The following is a 13,184-nucleotide window of genomic DNA, read 5'->3' as shown; positions in this document are numbered from 1 at the left end:
AAACCTGTCAATCTGCCACCAAAATTTTTTTTGAGTGGTATTTTTCTGCCACTAAAGTTTGGGTCATCATGTCATCGATCCTACGGCTTGAATGAAGGAATACTGAAGGAACACGCGTTGTCTGACGGCAGAAAAACTCATTAGCAAATTAAACAAACTAATTGCGACATTTTGGCAATGGCATGAATGAAAACATAGCGTGAATCCAAACTTGTGATTGGCTAATCTCCATATCGATGACAGCAGCTTTTGTACACTTTACATGTTGTTGCCCTCTGTGATAGCCGCATATGCAGTCATACGGCACAAGATTAAAGTGTGTTGTGACTTTTTGAAAACAAAGCCAAACCGCATCCTGCGTGATTTAAATAATAATAAATACTTGCAATTCATTAGCCAGTACAGGGCTCAAAAATTCCTATCGCCCGACGCCTGGCCGTGGCTGGTGAATTTTGGGTCGGGCAAGTAAAATCAATATGCTTCCCGTTCGACGGGCAAGTGCACCAGCGGTTGAATCAACTAAGCTCTGGACAATTCAAGCTTGGAAATGTATTTCATTACGTCTGTACACGCCTACAATCATTGGAAGTCCTTCAACTCTGAGAAGTTGTTTTTTTGGAAAACCCTTGAAAATCTGCCCGACATCGCAAAATAATCGTTCTTGCTGTTGTAAAACACAAAAAGTCGTAAAATTAGATTTTTGCGACATGTTCTCTCCAACGTACGCGGAGTGAACTTACTGTTTTCTATGTGTGCCGTAAAGTGGTATGCCCTTGACAGTGGTTGCAATTCTCTTTGTGCAAGTGTATGACGGTCAACTTCACTCGAGAGTGTAATTGCACCTTGTGCTTGGTAAATGGATGTAAACTTTATTTGGAGCCATGGATCTCGGCAATGCTTAGTGTGAAACGCATTAATCACCCCCCGGTTGAAAAAGTACAAGTTTACATCGTAGTCGAAACGGGCTCAGTCGACCAAGGAGGCCACATATTGCATCTACGTAGAGCGTGAGATACAGACAGTTTCAAATTACGTGACCTTGGTTGTTAGGGATCGGCTCTCACTTACAGAAAACAAATCTGCACTGAAGAGTAACGAAACGAAACTTGAATCTGCTTTCTTGACGAATACATTTATCAAAATAAAACTTTGAAAGACGGCTGTGCTCGGTGAGTAAACATATAAACAGGTAAAAGGGTTGCAGATGTACCGTACATGTGTGTATGCATTGGCAGATAAACACTAGCAGAGCAGTTGTTTGTGATCTCAGCTTGGTAATAAAGAGCAGCAGCCAACCATGCACATTGTAAATTAAAGACATTATTGAATGGAGAAAATCTGAAAGTCACACAATCTTATTAATCTTATGCAAAGATGTTAATTTGGATAAGGTTGTGGAAAAATTTCAAATTCAAAGATGTTTTATAGATGGCCAAATTTACAGAAAAGACAAAAGTATTCTTCTGCTGCATTTCAGATTTGATAATGTTCCTTCATGTTAACAAAATGTACCGGTAGTTCATGTTTCAATCTGCTTTTTCCCTCCATGGATTCACTTAATATGCCTAAACTCTTGTTCTCTGTTACAAATTACCGGTACAATTATTAGAAATTTAGAGCAAGTAATTTTTCCTCTCGGGCAAGTAAAAATGAAAAATCACGTTACCCACAGCTAGTAAGTTTAAAACTTTTCTTTGAGGCCTGCAGTATGGGTCGACTTTTTGTGACGTGTACTCACCATATTTTCAAGAATTTATAAATTTAGAAAGAGTATGTGGCAATGACAAAATGTTTTATTATACCGATCACATGATGTGTTAAACTGCCACCAGATTTTTCATGATTGCCACCTGATTTCATATCCGGTGGCAAACTTTTGCCACAAGAAATTAAAAAGTATTTCTATCCCTGCATTGTCCTGAACAATTGCCTTCTCCTCTGCAAGCACAAGTCCAATTGCTTTGAAATTTTATATGCAGTTCACTTGGGGTGACCTCACTTAAGTTTCTTCAAATTGTGGTGAAATTTGCATATTTGTATTTTTTGGGCATTTTTTGCTTTTTTTAGTGAAAAAATCTTCTCTGAAACCACTTGTCCAATTGCTTTGAAATTTGATGTGCAGTTTACTGAGGGTGACGTCATTCAGATTTGTTCAAATCGTGGTGAAATTTGCATATTTGTATTTTTAAGGCAATTTTGGTCGTTTTTGGTAAAAAAATCTTTAATAAAGCTTCTTCTTCAAAATGACCAGTCAGATAGCTTTGATATTTGGTACATAGGTCCCTAGGGATGATCTATTTCAGATTTGTCCAAATTGTGCAGAAATATGCAAATATGCATTTTAAGGCAATTTTTGCCATTTTTGGTCAAAAAATGTGTTTCTCAAAAAAGTACTGGTCTGTTAGCTCTGAAATTTGGTATACAGGTTCCAATAGATGAACAAAATGATATTTATTGAAATACATGTAATGACAAAATCTGAAATTTTGTATTTTTGGGGCAGTTTTTCCATTTTTGGTCAAAAAATTTGTTTCTCAAAAAGTACTGGTCTGATAGCTTTGAAATTTGATATGCAAGTTCCTACAGAATAACTTAATGTGATTTATTGAAATTATGATGAAATCTGCAATTTTGTATTTTTGGGGTAGTTATTGCCATTTTTGGTCAAAAAATTTGTTTCTCAAAAACTGCAAGTCGATAGCTTTGATATTTGGTATACAGGTTCCAAGGGATTATTGTAATATATGATATTTTGAAATTATGGTGAAATCTGCAATTTTTATTTTTGGGGGCAATTATTGCCATTTTTGGTCAGAAAATTTTGTTCTCAAAAAACTACTTGTCAGATAGCTTTGGTTGACATGTTCTCAGGAATGATCCGATGTGATATATTCAAATTATGATGAAATCTTTAATTGTGTATTTTTGCAGCTATTTTAGCCACTTTTTTCTGGCCACTAAAATGAGCTATCAAAGATTTCCACCTTCTTCATCAACATGTGTCAAAAATACTTATTCTCTACATAAACACAGCGGAGCTATATCAGCTGTTAGGTCGCTTGTTGATCTTATGCAACAATCTGAGACGGTCCCTAATAAACATGACGAATGCCCGGGAAGGGATTATGCATAATTGTTGACGGATAAGCTGTAAGATTTAGACAGAATATTATATGTTCGACCTAACTGTCGGGACTGCTACGTCTGCACAAGCGTAAATATAATTTACTTTTATGTCAGCATTCGATCTTGGAAAGGGTTCATAGCCGCTGAAGGTTCTGATTGAACCACCCCGATAATGAATGACATAGCGAATGGAATATTGGTTGATAACACAACAAAAATACCTGCATTTATATGTAGATAGAGATTGGCACTGGCAGTGTCTGTGATATCATGAGGGTAAAAAAAGACCTTCATGCTGTGATTCAGTCAGCTGCCATTTTTTTGAACTTCATGCACCTTGAAAAGAGATTAACACTACTCAATTCGAAGCATTTCTCAGACAATAGTTTGCCTTCGCTCTTGACGACATTTCTGAGGTGAAGACTGTTTCTGGAGTCATTTTGGCTGACATAGCCAAATGCCAGTCAGCGGCCACAAAGTCAAGGGAGAGAATTTGAGAAACTTGAAACATTAAGACAAGAATGTCGTATCATCTGAGCTGCTGTTCTCGTCGAGGGGTGTCCCAAAAAATTGTGTCATCGGCATCATTACTAATGCTCTCAGCGGACAACAAATCATCAAGCATCAGCGTTAAAATTTGGCTGTTATGATCCTTTGTCTGATGTTTGCAGGCTGTCTTTTACATTTGTGGACATCCATGTTGTTGTTTTAGACTTTAGAGGACCCCTTTTTTGTTTTCTTCCTTTCACGATGCTGTTTCTCTCTCTACCTTGAATGCTGAACATGTACAGGTACTTGGTACGTAGCGGTATTCAGGTCTTCGCTATCACTATACCGGTATGGTCTGTAATGGAATGTACCATTTATGTACCGGTATACAAGACTGCCGGAGCTTCTCCAAGAGATGTTGAACATTACGAAATGTATTTCAAAGTGCAAAAATGTCTCAAATAAAGTATTCGGTATGTGGCAAAGCAACTTCAAATACACACATGACTTGTCTGACTCGGATCATGCTGCGGAGGGACACAGATTCATGAAGTTACTGCCAAAACATGCCATTTTCCTAACGATGCTGTCGTGGGAACTTCAATGTCCCATTGTTGTAACACCGTTTTAATAGTTTTTCTTATCGTAAAAATAATTTTACTAACTGTAATGATCTGTTATACGCTCATCACCTTTCTGTATCTGAGTTCAACTAGGGAAAGAACATGTAAAGTAAAGTGAAGTAAGCCTTTATTGAAATCGTATCCCAATTGGGGATCTTGATCATAAAGTACAATACAGGTTTTGCAAAATCAATGACAAAACAGTATACATGTATATACATGTAGATGAGGATTAACATGTTCATCAATATTTTACTTTTTTTTCTTTTTTTTTGTCTGAGTTCAAAATCACATAATGATGATTTGTCTGTTCTTGAAAAATGTTTATAAGGTCTTGTGTGTCTCTAAATGTGTTTTTACAAATGTTTAGTTTTCTTAAACATCATGTCTACTGTCTGTGTAGCCTTTGCAGTGAAAAAAGAAATGTACAATCTCATGTATCTCATATACCGGTATACCGGTATATGTATATGTATTGATGAATGTATCGCATTATAAACTTGATGACTGAAGCATGTTTCTACCAGTATTTAGTATGTATGGTTAATGAAAGTTGCGTGTGGCTAATAAAATTAGGACCAAAATTAGCCACACTAAGTAAGTGTGGCTACTAACTTGAAAATCCTACCGCTAACCCTAACACTACAAAAACTTAATAAACGGGCTGGAATCCACTAATATATGCTATCATTTTCATTATGCAGCTACAACGTCTGGGCTTGGTGTTACTTTTGGAGCAAAGACAACATCTACAGCTACAACACAGCCAGCAACTACATCTACAACAGGTCTATTACTAGGTATTTCTATCTCAAAGTTCACACTTGTTTGTTAAAATCAAATTGAGTTAGTGTTGTGATTTGAGGGAATCCAATCCAGTAAATGTTACAAAATTCCCAAGTTCTCTATCTTCTCATAAATGCACAATTATGTACAGTTTCTAGTATTGCACTTGTCTGAGTACACCCCTTAGTTGGGTTACACAGAACAGCAGTTACACTTAGGGTTACACAGAACAGCAGTTACACTTAGGGTTACACAAAACAGCAGTTACACTTGGGGTTACACAAAACAGCAGTTACACTTGAGGTTACACAAAACAGAAGTTATACTTGGGGTTACACAAAACAGAAGTTACACTTGGGGCTACACAGAACAGCAGTTATACTTCACAGAACGCAATATTACCCATGATGCAATACAATTTGTTTGCACATGGAGATCAGATTTGTCATATTGCTTAACGCATAAACCACAATGTGAACTAGTAGCAATGCAATCAGAGTGTACAGCCAGTCTAGTCACCACGATTGTGGTCACCTTGAAAATATTTACATTGCAAGTGGAAACTTCGCCTTGTACACGCGTGCATGTATTTATCACCGGCCAGGAACATGTACGACACGGTTTTGTGGTTTTTCAACAGATGTTGAAAGATTGAACTTGTTTGCACAATCACCGTTATTTCTGATACCTGATCGCGAAGACAGAAACACATTTTGGCGAACTTCAAGCTGCACTGAATTGATACGGCACCCCTTCAAATTCAGCAAAGCTGTTGACGCAGACTGTGAGCATATAAATAACCGGTCGCAATTTTCAATTGAAGCTATCGCGAAGTTCTGTATGAAATACCCCTATCAGCTGGCATTTGTTGTTATTATACGACTGGCCAACACAGTATCAGCAACCACAAAACAGTCTGTGTCGACAGTTGGCAAAACTACGTACCTGCTTGTTTTACTCTGGCCCATGTAGTTCACGGATCAAGCAAAAATAAGCATTAATCAAACTTCGTGCAACCGAAAAATCATACAGGTTTACCAAAGACTAGTACATCATCTACATGGGCACATACATATTACAGTCATCGGCGTATGACGGTGCTTATGGTATGGCATGGTAATGTAGGATTTTAGTAGCAACACAAGTGAGCGCAAACATGAGTACAGTGCATGTGCTTACAGAAGCCAAAATTATAACATGGCGAAATACATTTTTCATTCCAATGTGACTGTCCTTTTTGAAACTCTGTCTCCTCCCTCAATTTCAGGGTCACCATAGGCATGCAGTATATAATTGGAATCGTATTTAGTTGTAGAATGATGATATGGTTTTAATTTTTCAAAATCCACATTTCTAATCAAGAAACAGGCTAAGTATCATCAAAAATCTAATTTTTCACCAAATATTTGAGTTGCGACGTGTAGTGCCATCATGTCGTAGACATTTTCTCCACGTTCAATCTCGATAGCGTAAGCAATATGATCCTCTTTTGTAATGCATATTTTTCCTATGAAATCTTGCTACGGCAGGATAACCGTTTGTGTTTTGAACACTTCGAAAGAATATAGCAGCCAAGAAAACGGAGTTGGTTTGAAAATGTGAGAATGAAGGGCTGTACTTTGTACATTTGTGTAAATTCCGAACCGTAGTGGTGCTATATTGAAGTGTTAGGCCCGCCGCCGATACACTATCACTAGACGAGTACTATTATAATACTGTATCACATTGTTGCACCTAAAACGATCCATTCCATTGCTAGAATCTGCTTGCCGAGAACGTAATTCATACTGAAGTGAAGTGAACTGAATATTGAAAGCATAATTTTATTTGCTACACTGTGCTTCGCGCGTCGATCGGAGGAGATTAGAGTATGTTACATTTTGGATACAACATGTGCCTTTGGTCTCAAAAAACTTGGGTCCCAGCCACGGCACGAGTGGCTAATCGCTCTCGTGGAATTTGATTTGCACAAGCGGTAGGTGAGCGGAGCGATCGCTTGCCTCAGAACATAAGGTTTGCCTTACATGCATTGTCTGACCCGAGACATTCTATACCTCTAAAATTTTGTAATATTATGGCTGGAATGTCAACGTAGTAGACAAGAGAGAAAAAATTGAAATAATTTAATGTTCATATACCTAGAGATAGAAGTTCTGCTTGTATCACTTACACATTAATACCCACTTTGATGGTCAATGGTGTGTAATGTACGACAAATGTCACTTTGAAAGACAGAACAATTGAATAATTATTTTAAGAGAAATATGCTTAATCATATTGATGGTAAATATCTTTGTTTGTTAAAGGACATGGTCACAGTGGAGGCACAACAGCTAATAGTGGGTTGGCATTGTCAACCTCAAAATCCACTTCCGGAGGGAAATCAACAACTACTACTCATTCTGCTGCAAGGTAAGAACATGAAGTTGATAAATATACATTTTTTCTGACAGATTGATGTTATATGTTATTTGTTGGCCCCAATCCCCCACTATATTATTTGGGTCCAAGTTGCTATACCAGTATGTGTGAGATAGAAAACTACTGGTTCATCAAGCCATCATAGCTGTCTCTCTGAATGTACTTATATGTATTATGAATTATCTCAATTTATGTTTGGGGATCATATCAATTGGCAAGGTCCTGATTGGCAGTGTGTTAGTGGGGAGATATAAATCTTAATGTGATTAATGTTGCCAGCTACTCTCCATGCAACAGTAATGCTGACACAAACATAAAGTAACAGTTATCATCTTATCTATGAGCTCCACTGTCAGTGACCAAGAGCTTATCAAATAGGCGGTTGTCCATCGTCATCTTGTCTGTTGTCTATTGTTCATCAACTTTTTGTGTATCAAGCTTGAAATCCCTTGTCTGATTGTTTCAGATTTTGCAAGTAGGTTGTTAGAGATAACCATTGTCAGATTTGTGTAAATCATCCAGGAATTTACATATTATTGTATTTTGGGGAAAATCTTTCCCATTTTTGATCAAAATATCTTCTCTGTGACAGCTTGTCCTATTGGTTTGAAATTTGCTATGCAGGTTGCTTTCGGTGACCTTAGCCAGGTAACATGACGCTTATCTAGTAGGTGGATGTGTGGTGTCACTTGAAATTCATGGTTCAGCATCTGTTAATTTTTTACAATTCCAAACTTCTTGAAAACAGGTCATAAGTTTCCTTTATTTGGAGTACAGTTCTCTAGGGATAACTTAATCAGATTAGGTCAAATTGTGATGAAATATGCAAATTTGTATTTTTAAGGCAATTCTTGTCATTAAGATAAGTGGCAAAAAATCTTTAAAAATCATCTTCAAAGCTGCAGGTCAGACACTGCTTTGATATTTTAGGATATAGGTCTCTAGGGAATTACCTATTTTGAAGTGTTTAAATTGTGAAGAAATATGCAATTTGTACTTTTAAGGCGATTTTTTTCATTATTTGGTCAAATTTTATTTTTACCATAACTGCTCGTCTGGTAGCTTTGATTTCCATTATACATGTTCATTTGGATGATTGAAATGTGATATACCGGTATTCAAATTATGATGAAAATTCAATTTTGTATTTTTGGGGGGAATTTTTGCCATTTTCGGCCAAAAAATTTCAATTGTTAACTCACATTTGGTATATTTACCGGTATATATACCAAAAAGAGCTTATATTGTAAGTCGGTGTCTCTATGTCTGTATGTATGTATGGATGTCCACATCACAACTACAAAACCGCAGCATATACTATCTTAGTATTTGGTGTACGATTGCACGTAGGGTTGGAGATATTAATTGCTTCAAATGAAGATGTCAGTATCAAAAAGCTAAAAATCTGTAACCACAGGCCAGTTTTGGTTGAATCTTTATATGCAGGTTGTTTAAAGATACTTTAGTGAGATTTGTTCAAATTGTTGTGAAATTTATATAGTTGTATGATGAAGCGTATGCCGTATACAGTGTGCCATATGCCGTGGATGGAGGTATCTCAGAAACACTTCAGTAACTTTTTCTGAAATTTGGTCTGATGGTCACTCAGGCAAAGATCTCAAATGGTCTTTTTTTTGTATTTTGATTGAATCATTTTACACCTTTGCAGTCCAGAGCTCCCTCAAATGCCCTATAGGGGTGCGGCCAATGCGGGTCAATTTGAAAATGTGGGAAACATAACGGTTTTCCGTGATGAACATGTCATCATTTTCTGGTGACGTACTAAGCAAATGTTAGGTTACATTTTCCCGCCCATAAATAAACAAGTTGCCATTAGAAGTTTATGCACAATATCGGTCAATGTTTTCTCGGACGTGTCGCTAAGTTTGAATTTTAAATTTTTGCTCACGTCCTGCTGTAGCGTTAATCCTCACTGAAATATCGCGGATGTCGGTCGCTCGAACGCCGAAATCATGAGAATTTTCCTTGACAATGACAAAATGGAGGAATTTGAAGGCTTTCCAGGCGTAGAAACAGTGAGAGACATCAACGTTGGCAAGATCAATGGAGCGCTACAGCAAATACTCGAGTTTGAGGACTTCAAACTGTTACCGGAAGCGCCCGATAAACTTGCGTGAGATCCATGGTCGTCCCCTGTCTGTGCATGCGCACAATTGAAGGACAAAATCTTGAGTTGAAGAATCTTGCGCACAATTGAAGGACAAAATCTTGAGTTGAAGAATCTTGTTTCTCGGTCTGGTCAGATTTTCTTTGTAAATGTTTCAGTTTGTATTTGAATATGTTTCATAAATATGAAGTTGAAGGTAATGGTACTTTTGCCGTCGTCATGTATTTTTGGTCCACACGGACGCAGTCCGATGGGGACTTATAGATTGTGTCCCGTCGGCCCATCCGTCCGTCAGCAGCTGTTTCTCTGTATTAACCCCTGAGCCGATTTTCTTCAAACTGTATGCAAGGATAAAGTACTATGCCATACATATGCACGTCAATATATTTTGCGATACTATCCAATATGGCCACTGGATGACCATTCGTTGCGATTTTTTTATGTTTTTGAACCTTACTGCTTCATCATATTGTACAGTGGAGTATATCTGTCAATATAGATAGTTGAAGTAATTGCAGTGAAAGAAGATTTTTCGTGGTATCCCTTAGGGAAATACATTCGACGTTGAAATTTAAATTTTTACAGCAAAAAGTGTGACTCTGTATTGTCTTACAGTAGTGCAGGCACGACAATGAACTACAGACAATTAGAAGAGGCTATCAACAAATGGACAGTTGATTTAGAAGACCAAGAAAAAGTGTTTTTGATTCAAGCAACACAAGTCAATGCATGGGACAGATTATTGATTGACAATGGTGAAAAGGTAATGTGTACATTTAGTTGTTTGTAGAAAAATAATCGCAATCATACCAATCCATAATCCAATGACAGTAGGTCAGAATTCGTAAGACAATAGTTGTAAACATAGACACAAAACAGCACAGAACAGACAGTAAATAGACGGTACACAAACAAAGTCATATTCACGAAAGATATATGGACCTCTGGACCATGGACCTATGGACTTATGGACCTCTGAAGTTAGACTTGAACACACAGACAGACAGATAGATGGATATAAATATATGTCCATGTATAAGTATAAATTAAGAACTAAATTTTGATATCCGTCACTTAATTTTCAGGCATCTTGCAGACAGATATCTGAACTAGTTTGTGTAATGCTATGCTTCTGACTTAAGCACTGTAATTTTCCTAGAAGAAATTGTATACTTTGGTGTATATACAGGGTTCGAAATTGATTTATTTGTTTGGCGGTCAACTTTGACCACTAGATTTAAATATTGGTAGTCAATTGCAAAATGTTGGTGGTCCAAAAAATCAGTCACTATCAGAGTAATAATTATGGAGGTCCATGGGGGTGAATAGTGGGCTGACATCTTGTTCTAGAACCATTTCACTACACTACTACACATGTTAACTTGGTTTATGTTTGATGCCCAGTAAATCCACTAGAAAATTTTCAGTATTTTCAGAACAGATCAACTTGACCTGTTATTGACCTCTGCATGGGTGACTGACTAAGTGGTTATATGCAAAGGACTTGAGTTACAGATGTTAAGTTTGACAGAATACAAACAAACTGAGTAATCAAGAAATGACAATTACTGATGACTTGACAATTATTGCACACTTTGAACTGTTAATGAAGTTGTGTAATAGTGTAACTTAGTGATGAGTTGAAATTTGCAAGATGTTGTGCAGCGTTGCAGACTTGATCACAACAATCATAGCAGTAAACAGTAAAACAAAGAGAGACATTGTCTGTCCAAAGGAATACTCTACTCAGTCTGTCTCTATGTATGTCCATGTTTCATACAATTCTTGGCTTGTTTTGATAACTATGTGGGAGCGAACAGTGATATTGTCACTATTTTTTCAATACCATGACAATTATCAGCCGTGAGGTTTTACAAACACTAAAATCTTCTTAACTTTTTCATGACTGAACCGATTTTGACCAAATAAGTATTTTCCACCATTTTCAAAGCACTCTTTGGAAATTGCATAAAAAAATTTAATAGTGACTTAAAATGTTCACTTGGTGTACATTAAATTTACAAACACTAGCTTGTGTATTTCACATGCACTCAGGTCAGCAGGGAAGTGCATCATTACTATTTCCGGATTGTTATTAGCTCCCATTTGCCGTACATATATGGCAATTGGGAGGTTATATGGTTGAAAAAAGTCTGTATGTGAGATGTCTGTCTGTATGTATCGGTATGTATGTATGTACATGTATGTATGGATGTCTGTCCATCTATCTCAAAAACTCCCGAACTGCTGCTTGTATTAAGCTGATTTTTGGTTTAGTGATGCCATATATGGTGCATATGTGCCATTGTCAAAATGAACTTTTTAGTCTCATAGATATGCAAATGAGGTAGAAAAAAGGCAAAAATGGTCAAAAATCAATAACTCAGGAACTACTCATCTGACCATTGTCATATATATTTGGTTTTTATGTACCTTAGGCCCAACTCATTTAAACATATAGATTTGATGTCAATGTTTGATGCTCTCTATTTTTAATGTTTTTCTTTTTTGCCATTTCTGTAAAAAAATCTTTGTCTTAAACCAATGGTCCGATCACTTTAAAATTTGATGTGCAGGTGCTTGTGATAACCCAAAATAGGATTCATCCAAATTTTGGAAAAATTTGCATATTTCTATTTTCGGGCAATTTTTGCCGTTTTTGGCCAAAAAATCTTCTTTTAAACTGTGTATGCAATTAATTTCTAATTGGGTGTGCAGGTTTATAGGAGTGACCTGAAGATGACTCGGTGAACTGAAGGCAAAATTTGCAAATTTTGTGAACTTTTTTGCCATGCTTTCAAATTTGATACACAGATGAAATGTACTAGTCAGGTACTGCCTGTGTAAATGGTTTTGTTATGAGCAGATTATGATTGTGCTGTTCCAGGCTGAGGTGTTATTTATAGGAATGATGCAATTTTAGAAGGTTATTGATATTTTAACTGATGTTGAGTTACATTGTATGTAACTCATCTACTGTAAAAACCCTATCAATTTGACCAGAAAAAATAATGTATATGATTTTAAATGATCGAATTAATAGGAAATCAACAAAGTCAAAATAATTTTAGTGTAGAATTATTAGAAAGTTCAACTTTTTTGACAGTTTATAGTGAAATGCTTACCATCTTGGACGATTAAAACATGTAAAAGGCAACTTTCCTGAATCCCAACTTTGACATATTCTGTACCGTCATGTATTGTTCTCTGTATGTTATCTAAAAGGAATTGCTCAAAATAGTTTGTCGTGATAGGTTGGTGGAATAAATGGAGATAGAGAAAGTTCCAATTTCTATTTGCGGTCAACTTGATAAGGATAAAATAAAATTACATTTTGAGGGGAAAAAAGCAGGGTGGTCAAATTAGAAGAGTGGTCGAAGTGATAGGGTTTTTATGGTCAAGCTGGGCTATAAGATTCCTTATGTGCTATTTATAGCAAGTATGCAATCATGTAAACAGTGCAATGAAAGTGTTACATGATTCATTATAATGCTTTTGATTACCTTGAACTTCTTAAGTTGCAAACATTTGTCTCTTCAGTGTGCTTTCTGTGAGTACCTACAGTCTAAGCTCATTCAGCAAGTATTACTTAGTTTGTCAAAAATAGCAAT

General features: G+C 36.5%; 1 protein-coding gene across 3 annotated transcripts in view; it reads left to right on the top strand.

Moving 5' to 3' along the window:
- LOC139132412 (nuclear pore glycoprotein p62-like) overlaps nt 1-13,184 on the top strand; it is a 44,989-nt gene that overhangs the window by 9,973 nt on the left and 21,832 nt on the right. For 2 of the 3 annotated variants that reach the window (XM_070698762.1, XM_070698764.1), the window contains exons 4-6: nt 4,943-5,038; nt 7,331-7,436; nt 10,189-10,336. In XM_070698762.1, coding sequence (XP_070554863.1) covers nt 4,943-5,038; nt 7,331-7,436; nt 10,189-10,336 — 350 coding nt within the window. The remainder of the gene's footprint in view (nt 1-4,942; nt 5,039-7,330; nt 7,437-10,188; nt 10,337-13,184) is intronic. The other variant, XM_070698763.1, reaches the window with a different exon arrangement.

This window comes from Ptychodera flava, chromosome 5, assembly GCF_041260155.1.
Source record: "Ptychodera flava strain L36383 chromosome 5, AS_Pfla_20210202, whole genome shotgun sequence".
Classification (NCBI taxonomy): Eukaryota; Metazoa; Hemichordata; class Enteropneusta; family Ptychoderidae; genus Ptychodera; species Ptychodera flava.
The sequence above is the reverse complement of the archived record's forward strand: the minus strand, read 5'-3'. Positions and strand labels throughout refer to the sequence as shown.